The 15,398-nt window shown below is 36.2% G+C and overlaps 1 protein-coding gene across 2 annotated transcripts in view; it reads left to right on the top strand.

The window, feature by feature from the left end:
* The window catches only part of LOC126853621 (protein unc-80 homolog), a 129,354-nt gene that overhangs the window by 4,325 nt on the left and 109,631 nt on the right, over positions 1 to 15,398 (top strand). Inside the window, exons 14-49 of one of the 2 annotated variants that reach the window (XM_050599473.1) lie at positions 319 to 494; positions 597 to 760; positions 930 to 1,072; positions 2,177 to 2,206; positions 3,446 to 3,575; positions 3,843 to 4,034; positions 4,108 to 4,249; positions 4,447 to 4,824; positions 4,964 to 5,396; positions 5,726 to 5,849; positions 5,935 to 6,136; positions 6,221 to 6,362; positions 6,475 to 6,584; positions 6,740 to 6,930; positions 7,021 to 7,236; positions 7,309 to 7,444; positions 7,572 to 7,850; positions 7,945 to 8,193; positions 8,390 to 8,592; positions 8,674 to 8,879; positions 9,075 to 9,708; positions 9,773 to 9,953; positions 10,019 to 10,197; positions 10,272 to 10,520; positions 10,602 to 10,875; positions 10,945 to 11,249; positions 11,348 to 11,773; positions 11,850 to 12,068; positions 12,161 to 12,306; positions 12,395 to 12,722; positions 12,989 to 13,309; positions 13,403 to 13,661; positions 13,736 to 13,939; positions 14,093 to 14,440; positions 14,710 to 14,970; positions 15,163 to 15,255. In XM_050599473.1, the coding sequence (XP_050455430.1) occupies positions 319 to 494; positions 597 to 760; positions 930 to 1,072; positions 2,177 to 2,206; positions 3,446 to 3,575; positions 3,843 to 4,034; positions 4,108 to 4,249; positions 4,447 to 4,824; positions 4,964 to 5,396; positions 5,726 to 5,849; positions 5,935 to 6,136; positions 6,221 to 6,362; positions 6,475 to 6,584; positions 6,740 to 6,930; positions 7,021 to 7,236; positions 7,309 to 7,444; positions 7,572 to 7,850; positions 7,945 to 8,193; positions 8,390 to 8,592; positions 8,674 to 8,879; positions 9,075 to 9,708; positions 9,773 to 9,953; positions 10,019 to 10,197; positions 10,272 to 10,520; positions 10,602 to 10,875; positions 10,945 to 11,249; positions 11,348 to 11,773; positions 11,850 to 12,068; positions 12,161 to 12,306; positions 12,395 to 12,722; positions 12,989 to 13,309; positions 13,403 to 13,661; positions 13,736 to 13,939; positions 14,093 to 14,440; positions 14,710 to 14,970; positions 15,163 to 15,255 (8,273 nt within the window). Of the gene's footprint in view, positions 1 to 318; positions 495 to 596; positions 761 to 929; positions 1,073 to 2,176; positions 2,207 to 3,445; positions 3,576 to 3,842; positions 4,035 to 4,107; positions 4,250 to 4,446; positions 4,825 to 4,963; positions 5,397 to 5,725; positions 5,850 to 5,934; positions 6,137 to 6,220; positions 6,363 to 6,474; positions 6,585 to 6,739; positions 6,931 to 7,020; positions 7,237 to 7,308; positions 7,445 to 7,571; positions 7,851 to 7,944; positions 8,194 to 8,389; positions 8,880 to 9,074; positions 9,709 to 9,772; positions 9,954 to 10,018; positions 10,198 to 10,271; positions 10,521 to 10,601; positions 10,876 to 10,944; positions 11,250 to 11,347; positions 11,774 to 11,849; positions 12,069 to 12,160; positions 12,307 to 12,394; positions 12,723 to 12,988; positions 13,310 to 13,402; positions 13,662 to 13,735; positions 13,940 to 14,092; positions 14,441 to 14,709; positions 14,971 to 15,162; positions 15,256 to 15,398 lie in introns of both variants that reach the window. The other variant, XM_050599474.1, reaches the window with a different exon arrangement.

The following is a 15,398-nucleotide window of genomic DNA, read 5'->3' as shown; positions in this document are numbered from 1 at the left end:
AATTAACGTAGTGCAATATATTAATTATTTTGATTTTTTTCTTTTTTTTTTTTCCTCTAATGACACGGAATATTTAATTTAAATATCAATATTCTAATTAAAATATCAAAATCTAATTTAAATATCAATATAAAAGTAATTTGATTGAATATAAAGAAATACAGATAAAAGTAAAAAATAGCGTGTAAAAAATAATTCTTTATATTTTTTATTTATTAAAATATATTTAATATTTTTAAATAGATTTTGACTAAAAACATAATATTATAATCATCATCTTTAAATAAATTTATTGTCTTATATTGAAATATATTGCAGATTACGAAGAATTAACGAGGAAATCTCAGTGCAGCAAATGCCACGTCGCCGAAGCAACTCCCTGCCTATACCGAAAATTGAAGTGTCGATTTATCAGAGCCCCGAAAGTAAAAAGAAGGATGTATTGAAGGACTTTATAGAGGTGCCCGACACACGCGATACCTCTCTTCTAACGGGTACGAGTTTATGTCGATCTCCTCTATCTCGAGACGTATTCTTCCTTTTCTTCTGTGTAGACTTGGTCACATTTTCAGACTCACCGTATACTACACGCAAAGGTCACGAGAGCGAATCGAGCCATACAAGACGCGCCAGCGAGAAGACGAAAAAGCGCATGAAGATGGCTGATCTCAAGGCTTTCGTGGAAACAAAACTGCTATCGAAGTCAGATAAAGCACTTGAAAAGATTGGCCAGGAGGAGCCCAAGATGCTGTTCGAGCAGGTAAGTTAACACGTTTTAAAGGCTTGATAAAAATAATAGAAATAAAAAATAATATAAATTATTATTATATGTACATATTTGTATAAATTATAATCAGATTAAGAAGAAAATGCTATTGTGATTTGTATTATTTCAAATTTGGCTCGTGAATCATAACATTTATTCTTAGGAATGTCATAGAAGTCTTGATACCGGAGATGATCATCTGACGAGACGAACTTCGACCATCTCAAAGATTTTTGAGGCGAAAGACGTCGACTACATGAAACATCCTACAAACCTAATCAAAGGGAAGAGTATGCCGAGTTTAAGGTAAGCGCTGTTTGCTTTACCTAAAAGAAAGCAGTAAAGAACTTATATGATTTTTTTAGTTGCTTTGACTTTCAGTCTCTTTCATTCACATAAATACGCGTCTTTTCATGGGGATTAACTTCTGTAATTCGTATCATTTTTCTAATTTATTACAACTAAAATAGATTTTTATAATTTGATTTGATTCTAATTCACAGTAAGCTTGTGTGTGTGAGAGAAACAAATACATGACGCATATTTACGTGCACACATTTTTTCGTAGCAAACATTTATTTCTAGTTTAAGAAGCTATAATTATATAAATATATTTATATCGTAATTAAATATCTATATCGTAATAATATTTATAGCCAGAAGAGACATAGTTGTGCTTAGGCTGTTTGTAACAGGAGACGGATATTTCTTTAGAGCAAGAATTTCTTACGGGTATTGACGATAATCAATATTGGATATGAATAATTTTTAAATAATTTTATACAAAATTCCTAATATTTTACTTGATGTTTTATAATTTTAATTACAATGAGTTGAATTTAATTTATAATATGTTCTAAATTTTTCTACTCGCCTATTTATTTTTATTACAAGAAATATTATGGAGAACATTAAATTAAATTCTAAATTTTATAAAAAATAATATTTTTCTATAACTGACAATTATTTTTTATAATTTATCATTATTTTTTATAACTTATAATTATTGTATCCAACACTGATAATTTTGAACGATATTTTCGACCATAAATTAGGTTAATAATGTATGATTCTATCAATTTATAATTTAAAAAAATTTTTTTTAATTTACAGGATAAATTAAAAAAAATTTATTATTGTTTATTATTATTATTGATTTGTTAATCTGTGTAATAGCGTGTAATAGCGTGCGAGTCTCTTAATTAAAGCAATTTATAGTTATCGAAAGTTAGATAGTTAGCAATTAACCCAAGATGTGGTCCGAAAATATGGTACAGTTTTTTTTCGACCATTAATTCAGCGCTTAAATATCGATAAGCCTATCGTAATACTTATGCGTAATGGTCTTTCTCTGTGTGTGTCTCTTTTCTCTCTCTCTCGTTCGCCCTTTCACCCCGAACTCGTGCTCAGCTGCTTGATTAACGAGCTGACCGCGGGAGGGTAAGTCATCAACATCACTCGGAGGAAGTTCCGTACTGCAGCTCGGTTCACACGCTTCTTTTACGAGCTTCCTGCTTTCGGTAGGGCGCACATTTACCCCTTAAATACACACCAAAATTCAATCGCATCGGCACGTCGGCGAAAATCCACGACGACATATAAGGCACATCACCAATCCACTCCATGTTTCAATGACAAATTTTTTTCAACGATTTCATTTCTACTTCCGTTACGTATTAATATGCCATTTAATTATGATGATTATATTTTATTAATTCCGTTGTACGTAAAATCGTCTTACCAGAATAATATTTTTTTGACAATTTAGATGTGTAAAATGATTTTTTCTAATATTTGCATTGATGTACCCTGTACCTTAAACGTTAACAAACAAAATTAGATTTAAAATAATAAATAATTGCTAACAGAAATCATTTAACAAAATTACACACTTGATAATTTGTTTGTAATGCTTTTATTTTTGTTTTATTATTTTATGACACTGTATACATATGGTACACTACACTCAATTATCATGCACTAGAGAAGAACAATCAAACTTAAATATGTTCCCCATTGCTTCAATAATTTATTGCTTTTATATTCCAATACATATATATAGTGTCATTAAATATATCAATAAAAAAAGCATACATTGTAGAAATATCGCCTTGTTTCATATATTTATGCATGTTATACAAATAAAAAGTTAAATAACGTTGCCCTTTTTTGGCATTTTAATAAAAATTTGTTTTTCATAAAGATTGTAATATATATTTATCATATATCTAGATTTTTTAATTCCACGTTTTTAACCACGTTTTACAATATTTTTTACTCTTTACACAAACATATTTCTTAAAAATTAAAAACAAGTATGGCTATTAATTACAATCCATATTTCGTAGAAGTTTCATCAATACTTATACATATAAAAACTATCTTTTAATGTTTACTTTATCTTTTTACAACAAACACGAGCTTTTATTCAAAAATATTCTACACATTGTTTTTCAATCTGTGAAATTCGTGTAATCGTTGACATATTGGGCAACGTTGATACGAAAAGTAATTAAAAATCATCGTGCATGTGTCGACGGAATGACAGGCGCACGATCGTAGATGAAGACCGCGTAGAGACGAAAGCGTAGTGCTTGACTATATAGGGTTCACATTGGCATGAGGATATTCGATAAGGCACTCCGTCGAATTGGGCCTCTAATCTACCCTGTTTTTTAGATACATCGGTGATACTCGCATCGAGAGAAAACAGAGTCGTTTCTATAGCCAATCCTACACCGCGCCAAATCCTATCATTACCGTCACGGAACACACGCCAACTCCATCTCCAGATTACATGAAGCGGCAGGTAAAGAACCTGTGATTTTCTGCAGATTAAAATTGTAACGACATAATGGAATGAGAAAAATATATATTTAATTTATTCTTTTCTCTTTTTTTATTCTAATACTTTTTGTAGTATTTTTATTTTATAATTTAAGAGAAATAGCATAATATTATTACTAAATTAAATTTCTAAAGAGATTATATATATATAATAACTCTAATATTTTAAGATGAATAATATTACTGATTAATATCTGATTTATTGTATTTCTAATTATCGCTTCTTTAGGGATCTATTGATAGTCAGCTGGATCTCATGAGTGTTCAAGGAGGACGTTTATGCTCCGAGAGGAAACCCAGTCTCACGAGATCTCAGACGGATTCTAACATCACTTATATGAGCGACGAGGTGCCAGAAGCACCAGGCTCCGCATGTTATATTACCAAAGAAGGCGATATTGATTTTCAAGTTGTCTTGAAGGTGTGTATATACATATATTACAATAAATTTTTATAATCTTGTATCGTCTCGGTCACACATTTTATTGTTTTAGGCGATACACTCCGTTGCATTGCGAGATAATGTCTCTTGTACGTCACGAGTCTGCGAAATTATGCTGAATTTAATTGAACTTTTGATGGACATGGGAGTGATGAAGCATTGTCTTCGGGAAGAAGCCACCGGGAGTAACGCAGGCAATAAAATCAGTCTATTCAAATAATTATATTATTTAAAACATAGTATTTTATGTGACAATAGCTCTTTACTTTGCATCTTTAAATAATTGATTGTTTTGCATTCTTTTATTAAGACGTAGAAAATTGATTTGTTTTATTATTATTATATAACAGAGGTAAAATAAAAGATCCATGTTAAGCATTTATTTTTATAGGATCTGGTACAGGAATTGACAACAAATCGGAAACTGGAAAGAAACAGGATTCGCCAATGGGATTAAATCAACAGGAAAGCAAGCATGATGGGAAAGGCAAGCCGACAGCACACAATCTCCTTATGAATTGCGTAATTAGAGTATTGAAGCATTTAGGCTGTCCGCACGGTTGCTTGGACGGAGTGCGTGGACCTCAGGCCGATATCTGTCGCTCTCAGGGCCAGACCATCCTCACTAAACTGCATCGCGCGAGTTCCCGTCAATTCTCGCGATTTTTAAGAACGATGATACGCGAACAACCGCTGGCGGATATCTTGGACTTCTTTCATGCGTATGTCGGATATTGCGTTGATCCGAGCTCGCTGTTATCGCCGCTCAGTGAGTAAATATTAACATTAAATATGTACATTAATTTAGAGGATATATTAATGAAGTAATTTTTTAGAAAAAAAAAATAATTTTTTTTTTAATTCAAGCTTATTTTTTCTCGCGTTAATTCCTCATCTTTGTTCTTCAGATCAAAAACGAATATCGGGTAAATCACCCGATGCAACCTGTCAAAGTGGATACGCGACGAATTTCGGCGCCGGGATGATCGGTTCCGGTGCCAGTGGAACCGGAGTTGGTACCTCGGGCCTCTCAAACGTCGTCGCGATGGCCGGCGGCGTCGCGACGTCGTACAACGTCGGCGGTTACGGAGCTCGTGGTATCGAAGGGCAAATCATGTCCTATGTCTTCAAGGTTTTGGTCACGCGCCTTGTCGATTCCGCGAAGCAACTAAAGACGCAGGAGAACATCGGCCTCTACTGCGATGTGCGACAGTTAATGACGTACATCAAGGAGGCGCACGGTAGCATTTTCCGACGCGTTGCTCTCAGCGGTATTCTGGATTCCGCGGATCGACCGAATAAAAGATGCAACAGCAACGTGCAGACCACACGTGTCATAAGGTGGATATATAGATGAGCATGTTTTAAACATCTTAATCTTAAGAACACTAACAAGAATAAAAAACAATCTTGAAAAAATTTAAAATTACCATCATTTTTTGTGTTTAATTTTTATTTGTTGTTTTTAAAATTATATTAATTTTTTTTTTTTTTTTTTTTTAATAAAATAGCGTGTAACAATTTATGGAAGCAATAATGATTGCCAAAATCATATTAAGATTAATAATATTTAAATGAAATATAATTTTGTTTATAACTTATTAAAAAGTAATAAGCTATTAGTAAAAAAAGTCACGATTTATTTTATATATTTTTATTAAATTTCACAGACACATTCATCAATCAGATTTAGAAGAACACGCGGATATCGGGGGAGACACGTGTTACACCGTTGACGACAGGGGCACGCGAAAGTTCCTCTTCAAGAAGAGGAGCACATCGTCCACCTGTCCTGTAAATATATTAATAATTGTAACAATGTACAATAATTACAGCATTATTTATTATTAAAAAGAGGTTTAATTGGGGCGGGATGTAGGCGGGATCGAATTTGCAGAGCCTGCTTGAAACAGAATTGAGCGAGGAAAGCGTGAAAGTCAGTCAAAGCCCTTTAGGTAATCTGCGTAAGAAGCACCACGTGTTGACGCCTCGACAGAGCGAACGTAATTTAGGTATCGGCGAACCTTATCTCGGGCCTGGAAAAATGCGGAAGTCGACTAGATTTCAGATCGGTGGTATCGGTGAGCAGTAGCGGCAGAAATTGCACGTATCATTTGCGGCGTACTGTAAGCCGTTATACTGAATCGTTCTGCGATCGGTTTTAGTCAATTGGTTCCGGAAGGAGTACAGTCGAACTGATTCCACCGATAGCCATGAAAGTAGCGAATCACCCACAGACGGCAGCTTTGTTAAGCAACCCAGTTTCCATTACGGTCCTTATCGCAACGCGTCACGCACCGGTCGCGGGTAAGACGATCTATTTAAAGACGCTTACTCGCTCTCGTGCGTCTATATAAAAAAAAATATATTATTTCGAGGAAGAAAAATATTAGATTATATACGTGAATTTTTTTTTCAGAGTCAGTCTAACTTTTTTAAAGGCGAAACGTCGGATGGAAGATCAGCTGAATAAAATCGGTTTCGGGAAAAGCAAGAAAAAAGAAAGCATGGAAGAGGCGCCTGGTAGTTGTAAGAGAATAGATTTAATTTCCTTGTTTTATTACTACTTTTTTATAATTACTTTATGTATTATTGTTGTGTGTAAATTTTACAGCGTCACAAAATCTCTAATTAAATAATGTTAATTATAAAAATTTTCTATACGTCCACGTCTCTTTGATTAGATTTCAGTCGGAGAAATTCGATGGAGCTCGGCGAGGCTTGTAGAGAATCCGAGTTTGTTGTCTTGAAGGAAAGAAGATTGGTACCTCGTGCTGCGGTATTCAATGGAATGTTACGATTTTCCTTTCTATTAGAAACATGCCAACCAGGCTCCGTTCCCGATCCTCATCTAATGGCATCGCTCTTGGATCTTGTAATAATTATTCTGCTAAGTTTGAGAATTACTCTAATTTTTTGTATAACGTGGTAGAGCACGAGAATATCTACTGATATGTGATTACAGCCGTATGCTCCGGTAGTATCTCGCGCTTGCTTGATATTGGAATGTGCACACTTGGTGCATCAATGCAACAAAGGCCACTGGCCTACGTGGATGAAGCATAATTTTCCCATGTTCCGACCGTCTGTTCCGATAAATAATCGAAACGCTTCTACCGCGCTTAGACGCGTTCATGTATTGCAACGCACTGCAGGAAAATTATTTTATCAATGGGCAGAGGTACTTGTCAATTGCATTTACTCAATTGAAATAATTTTGATGGAATGAAATGTAAAGTTGTGATTAAAATAGGCGATCGGAGCACGCTTGGAAGAATTTTTAGCTGAGGATAAACATAATATGGAACAGGTAATTAATATAGTATCCGATGAAAGCAAACAGAGGGAATTAATTCTGGAAGACGAAGAGGAAGATTTTCTCGATGAAGGTAATAATCTTTTGCAGATAATTGAACACAGTCATAAACGAAATAAAAATAAATAAATTTATTTGAAAAATGTATTAATAAATTTTTTTATTTAATAAATTTAATAAATTACTTAATAAATTTTTAGCTAGCATAAACAGTTATGGATCCCAATGTCCCTTCGCGTTGCGTCACGTCGCTTGTATTTTGCTTCTGGAAGTGACAGCATTCTTAAGAGAGACCTATCAAATATTACCAAAGTCGAGTAAACTGTTAACAAAGGAACGTCACCCACCTTGGGAAAGAATGTATAGTCGAGAAGCAAATCGACGTTGGAGCGTGGCTTTATCATCTATGGGTCATTCACAAGCATCTGCGCAAAGTCTTCAATCTATCGCCGGTGAAGTTATTAATCGTGAAGGTATCGGTTAGTATAAAAAATAAAAATATATTTTCGATAACCCGTGTTATAAAATAATTCGTATTATAAAATTTGACATAAATATAAATTAATTTTATAGCGGAGCGTAAAATTAGTTTTGTTCTGTACGAGCCGGATAATGAGTCCGAGGGTAGCAGCAAATCGACAGTTACGATCCAAGGGGAAGAGGCCCAGAACATTGAAAAAGAAAAAGCGAAAAGGATGCCAGCGCCTCAAAGTAGACCGTTCCTCCTTCGTCGCAGTCCTGCTGGAACTGGTTCGTTTAAAAAAAGGAGCCTTAAACTTCGTCGCAATACTAAGGAAGGCAAAGACACAGAGTGCGAGGCATGTAAGTAAAATTTTAAATACAGAATAATACAAATATTATTAATTCCCTAATAAAAAGAAATTGACATATAATTTACAAATAAAATTGGAAAATAATTTTTCTTACTAATTAATTTTTCTATTATATATTGTTAATATCGGCAATTATATATGTATATATTTAGTAACATTAGTTGATCATGATGTTTTATTTATAGATACAGTAAAACGAGCAGATTCTATTCAATCTAAGAGAAAAGTGAGCTCGCTTTCCGATAGAAGCGATACATCCGAACCCGGAGCTGCCGGCGAAGTTAGCGGCGAGGAATCACCGGGTATTCTCAGCGACGATCAACCACCAGAGAGTCCGAGCGACAGCAATGAAACTGACGAGACCAACAAGAATTTCCCGTGGATGAAGGTGCTCGTACAGCTCGCCAATTCCTTCAATTTTTATTGCTCCCATCAAAATTTCTGCCATCCCTTTTGTCATCGGCGACAGATGCGTGCTAGCAGCAGATTGGTAAAGTCTGTGAGAAAGATCTACGGCGAGAAATTTGGCATTTTGAACGGAACGGGTTTATTGGACGTCGACACTGATAAGAAGGAAGACGGCAAGAAAGACAAACGTAGCCGCAAGGTATCCGATCAAACTAGTACGCAGGTTTCGCCTGTCAGAAGAAAAGACAGCGTGGGACGCAAGTACAAGTAATTTAGAATTATAGCTACAATGTATTTGTTTGATTAAATAAATATTGAATAAGTACTTTAAAATATTTTCAATTATTTAAATATTTTTATTAAAATGTAATTTACAATTAAAAATGAAAAACTGAAAATTTGTACAAATAACTATGGCTTTTAAAATTATATTTAGCGCTAATTTACTTAATATTTATACAGAATAGAAAAAAATCTGGATGGTTCTCAATCCGGTCGATCAACGCAACGGGATTCCTCGAAAGATCTCGCAGAACAAGACTCTGAAAAAGGCAAAGAATCTTCGAAAAACATCACGTCGAACGATGATGCTGAAGAGGATAAAGAACCGCCTCCAATTTTAAAATATGTAAAGACTCAAGTAAAAGATGCTTTTCACGCACCTTTGGCTACTTTAATAAAAGGAGCGGTTGTCATAACGGAAGACTTGTTTGTGGAGGTGCTGCCTGTCGCGTGGGAACTCTTATTAGAATCCAATCAAGAAGTTGCCGCGTCCGCCGCGGCACTTTTCATAATATCAGCCGTACGTGCACCGAATCAGGCCAGCGAGCTGATGCACAAAGGTCTTCAGCATAGTAACAGCAGTGTACGCATCAACGCTATTTTACGGTTTCAAGTTCTATGGAAATTGCGATACCAGGTGTGGCCGCGCATGGAAGAGGCGGCTCATCTAACTTTCAAAGTGCCTCCGCCGGGAATAGAATTTACTCTGCCGTCGCCGAAGATTGGAATAGAATCCTTACCGGTGGTCGATCCGCCTTGGATGCCACAAGTGAAGACCAAGGTCGAGGAAGTCACTATCAATCAGGAACGTCATGTGAGTAATTATTGCATTGTATATTTTAAGTTTTTTAAGATTAATGGATTGCTTCTTGTTTTAGAGATCTTTGGTGACGGCGACGAAGACGAGAAAGAAGCAGCAGACCGAGTTGATAAAAAAAGCTCTTCAGGCGCAGGATGATAAAAAGCGGGAAGAAAGAGAGAATTTTCTGATTACGACGATACCGATTACTGTTCAGGCTGCTTATGAACCCAGCCCAGTAGGAGATGATCATGACGAAGGTACGTACTTATTTTATCAGAATGTATTTATTGTTGGTGATGTTTTTTTTTTTTTTTCAATGCAGGTAACGTGGGAGATGAGGATGCAGGTGAGACAGTCCCGAGAAATACATCGCATCACAGCCAGTCGGCTCTCTCATTGTTTCCCTCGTCGTTATGTTCAGCGATCGTGCAAATTATCAATCTTCTGGATGATCCGGCAGTATCTGAAGATGGAAATGCCGTATATGAAGTGGCATATCAAGTAAAATGAAATTTATAAATTTATAAATTATATTTATTATTTAAAATATGGTTAAAATTTATATTACATATTAGGTGATCTGGAGTTGCTTGGTAGAAGATAGCGCTTTGTTTCTTCGATATGTGCTGGAACGTCTGACGAGGGATAAACAAGAGTTGATGTTCAAGATTTTAAGACATCTTATTAGATTTGTACCAAAGTTACCGCAGCAAGCGGCGTTTGCACTGTACAATTATATCATTGGATACGTCATGTTTTACGTACGTTCTCCGCACGAGGAGGGCCAAAAGTTGATTGGAACTGCGCTGTCTATCTTGTGGATGGTAAACTGCTTGCCTTTTTTCGATTTTCCTTACAAATTTTTTATTAATAAGAAATTGTTGACGATGATTCTCTGACATCAGGTTGTACACAGTGTACACGGCATCATGTTTAAAGACCTAAAGCAGATTCTGCGAAAGGAACAATGCGATGCGTCAATTCTGCTTACGGCGAACGTTCCATCAGCGAAAAAGATCATCGTTCATGGTCCGCAGGATCCCGATGCCGGAGAAATACCCTCGCAATTTCCGGTCCAAGAGGACACGCAATTTTGTCAAATACTTCGAGAGTCTTTGGACTTTTTCGGTATCGAAGAATCGAAACATCACGAGTACTTTCTCGTGGATTACAAGACGCGTTAGTTTCTTAATTTACTCTCGTTATGCAATAATAATTCTATTATATTAACATATTATTAAATTTCAGATCAAATACATAATCCGTCATCATATGTTAGAGATTATTACTTTTTTAAGAGATCTCAATTCCCGCAAATTGAACTCGTTCACATGAAACCGGAGGACGCATTTAATGCGTTACAACGGCAAGAATTAATGCACAAGTTCGTAGAGATAGGAAAAGTGCTGTTGACCTGGGCAATCTTGAAGAATGTCGATATGGTGGTGCAGAGAGTCGTGTTTCTTCACGAGGAACTTATGAAGCTACCGTCATTTCCGCGAAAAGCGCTGGAAGCGGATTTGGACCTGTACAAAGGTGGCGAAATCGGAAAAGTACGTAATTGGATATTTAATCGATTAAAATCAATACTTGTGCTTTGCTTATAAAATAATTTTGTCGACGTACATAAAATCCTCTTCCGCGATTCTAGGAACTTCTCGGACTGGACGTGATGCATAAGTTTATGTGGGTGAGATTGATCGCGCGCATGTTCGAGGCAATGGCCGGCAATTTCGCGTATTCTGGCGATATCCATCTCTTTCTGAATGTTTTAAATGGTGCCGTGATTCTTCACAGCGAGGATTCATGCATTCTGCGTTACGTTGTGGCGACTTATATAAACGCAGCGCATAATTTCAAGAATATCTTCTCGACCAACGGTTATCTGCTAATCATGCCGACTTTATTGCAATTATACTCGACGCATCAAACAAACAAACTCGTAACCACTACTGTCGAATATGCGGTCAAACAATTTTATCTCATGAATCGTAAACCCTTTATTCTTCAAATGTTTGGCAGCGTATCTACTATATTAGACACAAATGAGACGAGCGTCCACGGCGAGGCTCATAAGGTTTGCTTTTTTTATTAATTAGCAAAAAATATGCACGTATGAATGTCTCTTAAAAAATGATAACGTCCTTGTTAAGGTTCCTTCCACGTGCTTATTTAATTTGTTATTGAGTTTGGAAACTCCGTCGCCGGATCCACTCAATATAGGAGAATTGGTGAAGGAAGAGAAACCTTTAAAAGCGATAGATTTCTGTTATCACGATGAAAACGAAATGGTCAATGTGCTCGATTGTATATCTCTTTGCGTGATGGTGATAGCTTACGCACCTGATTCTCTCAGAGGCCAGCAGATGTTGGTAAGAAATATTTTTTGCTAATTTATTACGTTGTTAATTTATTTTATTAAATATACAACACATTCGATAAAAATTTGTTGCTCCTTACACAGATAATATTAGAAGCGATATTGCCGTGCTACGTTCAGCAGATTCAATTATCCACGTACAATAAAGAAGGCAAGACGGAGAAGGAGATAATAAATCAATTAGCCATTGCAGTGAAGACATTAGTTAACAATTCCGAAGCATTGACAAAGTGTGTAATTTGTCGTAGTTTGCTTTTTGTAATTATTTCTTCTTCTTCTATCTTTATATTATTGAAGTTGACATATTAATTCTCGTAGGTATTACAATGGTCCGCAGAAATGTAGCCCCGAGCATAAAGGTTCCAGTCAGAAAAATTATGGTAAGGGCCCATATTCACCAGGCTTTGATTTCGAAGATGACACTCACACGACAAAGTACATAGAGCACTCGAAAGTTCGACGGTTTTACGATCGAGACAATGAGGACGCTGAGAATTTTCACAAAAACGAATTTAGGAGACCCCGCAATACTTTATTAAACATGGTTGGGGATTTCGTGGCTCGTTGTTCCATTCGTTTGGTAGAACTCAACAAGAAGTCTCAGGATGGAAAGAATATCGAGTTATTGGATTCAAAATGCCATGTGGTAAATTTATCCGTTCTTGAAATAACAATTAGCTTTTTATAAATTAATAAATTATCATTATAAACGAATATTTTTTTTGTCACGCACAAAAAAAAAAATTGATGTTTTAAAATGTAAAATATTTTTCACAAAAAAATCTTATTTAATAAAAAAAATCTTTATAATTGATAATGACATTTCGGCAAAATAACACGTCACAATGTCATTATCCACGCATGCAGAGAATTTAATACCTGCAATTGCAAATGATGCATCTCTTTGTACAGCGACTGGCCGATATCGCTCACAGCCTCTTGAAGATCTCTCCATATGATCCCACCACTATGGCTTGCCGTGGTCTCCGTAGATATATGAACGATATTCTTCCTTCGACCGAATGGGCGGCTGACGATATGAGACCGGCGTTAACGCTCATTCTTAGGAGATTGGATAAGGTTTTTAGTAAAATACACAAAAAAGCATCGGTCAGGAGGAATACCAATTGGGTTGCCGCCAGTAATCTTTTGAAAGGAGTTTACGAGACTCTGTCGAAATGTCCGTACATCGCACATTTCCAATATCTGAAGACACTGTTGAATACTTGTCAGGTAGACGATGAAAGAATTTCTTTTATCGGCGGATTCGCTTATCTATTTCAAACAAATTTTTAATTTTAATTAATCGTCGTCAACTTTCAACAGGCTCTGATTGTCGGAGATACTCCACCTGAAGACGTAACTTCGGCTTCCACAGCTGCTGTAATGAGCAAGATACCACCTCCGCACTTCTGTTCGACGGTCTTACGTCTGATTGCATTGCACGTGATATCATTCGGCGAGGGATATTCATTGGAAAATGTTCTCGGTGGTCAGAGCATGTTTGCCAACCAGACACGTACCGAGAACACATTATTGAACTTACTGATACCATTATTTTTGCGCATTGGGACTGGAAGAAAAGGTAAAAATGCATAATCTATATATTACTCAAGAAAATTACATTACAAATTATTTGCGTCATCTCGCTGTTTTTAGATGTACCGAAACTGAAGCAATCGGACATCAGTTTTGCTCTAACAGCTGTATTGAACACTCTTTGGCCGCCGAGCATAAAAGCAGTACCGTTGACGGTGCAAAAACCATCGACGGATATAAGAACCGGCAGTCTAACATTCGCCGCGAGAGATCCGAAAACTTTAACAAAAACATCGTTAACGTTATACCAAGTCGCATTTCTAGGTAAGATTATCGAAGAAACAATTTAAACGAAGCTTTAGAAAAAATAAGTATGATTGTATGGTTTTAAAAATTATTTTTAATTATGTGAATTACATTACATATTTCTTACTGTCATGAATAATATGTGAATAATTGACAACTGTTTGTTTTTAGCGCTTAAAATAATGACGATATGTTTCGAAACTGAACTGAGAACGGAATGGCCGAAAATTTTACGCACAATGCGTCTTTTGAACAAGCGTAACGAAGCTTCGATATATCTTTGGAACTTCATAGAATTCGTGGTAACGCATCGCACGGCCTTGTATATTCAGATGCTTCCGTTTATCGTTTATAAGATTGGACAGGCGCCGATATCCGAGCACGAGCGAAACATGCATACCATCATACGCGAGAAAATCAACGGTAGCATCAAAGTACCAAAATCTCGGGGAGCGCTGCTCATGGATCTCATTCACGAATTGAAGAAGCTGAAAGAGGAAATTGAAGATCGAAGATTCGGTTAGTATCTTAACAGGATAAAATAATTTAATTACTGATTACGTATTTGAGTTTCTAGTCAAAAATTTACTGCGTTATTTGTATACAAAAAAAATTAATTTAATACATAAAAAAAGGCATTATAAGAAAAAGCATTTTTTTTTTTTTTTTTTTTTTGTTCAAAATGCACTTTTGGGACCTACTCTTTTGATCCATCATCGTACTTATTTTATATCGTAAATAAATCGCGAAAATTTTTTTCTCGATTATTTTGTAAATTTAATATACAGATGAAATGCTACCAGAACCTAAGAGAAGCGTAGTGGACATGCATCCCGAAGGTCAACGTACTCAGAGGCCGTCTCTACTGATGGATCTTCTGACCGGCGATCTAGGATCTAGAGCTCACATAAATCGTGCACCCTCCGACACTATGGTGTCTCATTCCACAACAGGCCAATTGCAGCCTCATACGACTCAGTCCAACTTGGGTAGTAAAACAATGCAGTCCGGTCAAGCAACAGCAGTGCCAAGCAGTACTCGCATTGGCGGTATTATATTATTTCTTTATTTTTTGCGTCATAAAAAGTATAATAACATTCGAAATATTTTTTAGTAATAATTTTGATAAACACTTAATCAGATCAGATTAAAACATTCGATTGCATTGACAAATATCATGCGTTATTATACAAGCGCTATTTTTCTCCGAAATTGCAATTGATTACGTGTCTCAATTGCAGGATCTATATCGAGCGCAGGATCGTCCACCTTACGAGAAGCGAGCGACGCGATCAGCGGAGATACCTGCGTCGAACAGCAGCCGCCGACGACAGGTATTCCATTTCTTTCGATGAATCCTATAAACAGGGTCCCGAACACTGTCGATTACGATCGATGTGACTGCAAGCCTCTCGCATACGTTTCATTACTGTCGTACACGCAGTACGAAATCAGCTGACCGCTACCACAGTTGGAT

Source organism: Cataglyphis hispanica, chromosome 12, assembly GCF_021464435.1.
Source record: "Cataglyphis hispanica isolate Lineage 1 chromosome 12, ULB_Chis1_1.0, whole genome shotgun sequence".
Lineage (NCBI taxonomy): Eukaryota > Metazoa > Arthropoda > Insecta > Hymenoptera > Formicidae > Cataglyphis > Cataglyphis hispanica.
The sequence above is the reverse complement of the archived record's forward strand: the minus strand, read 5'-3'. Positions and strand labels throughout refer to the sequence as shown.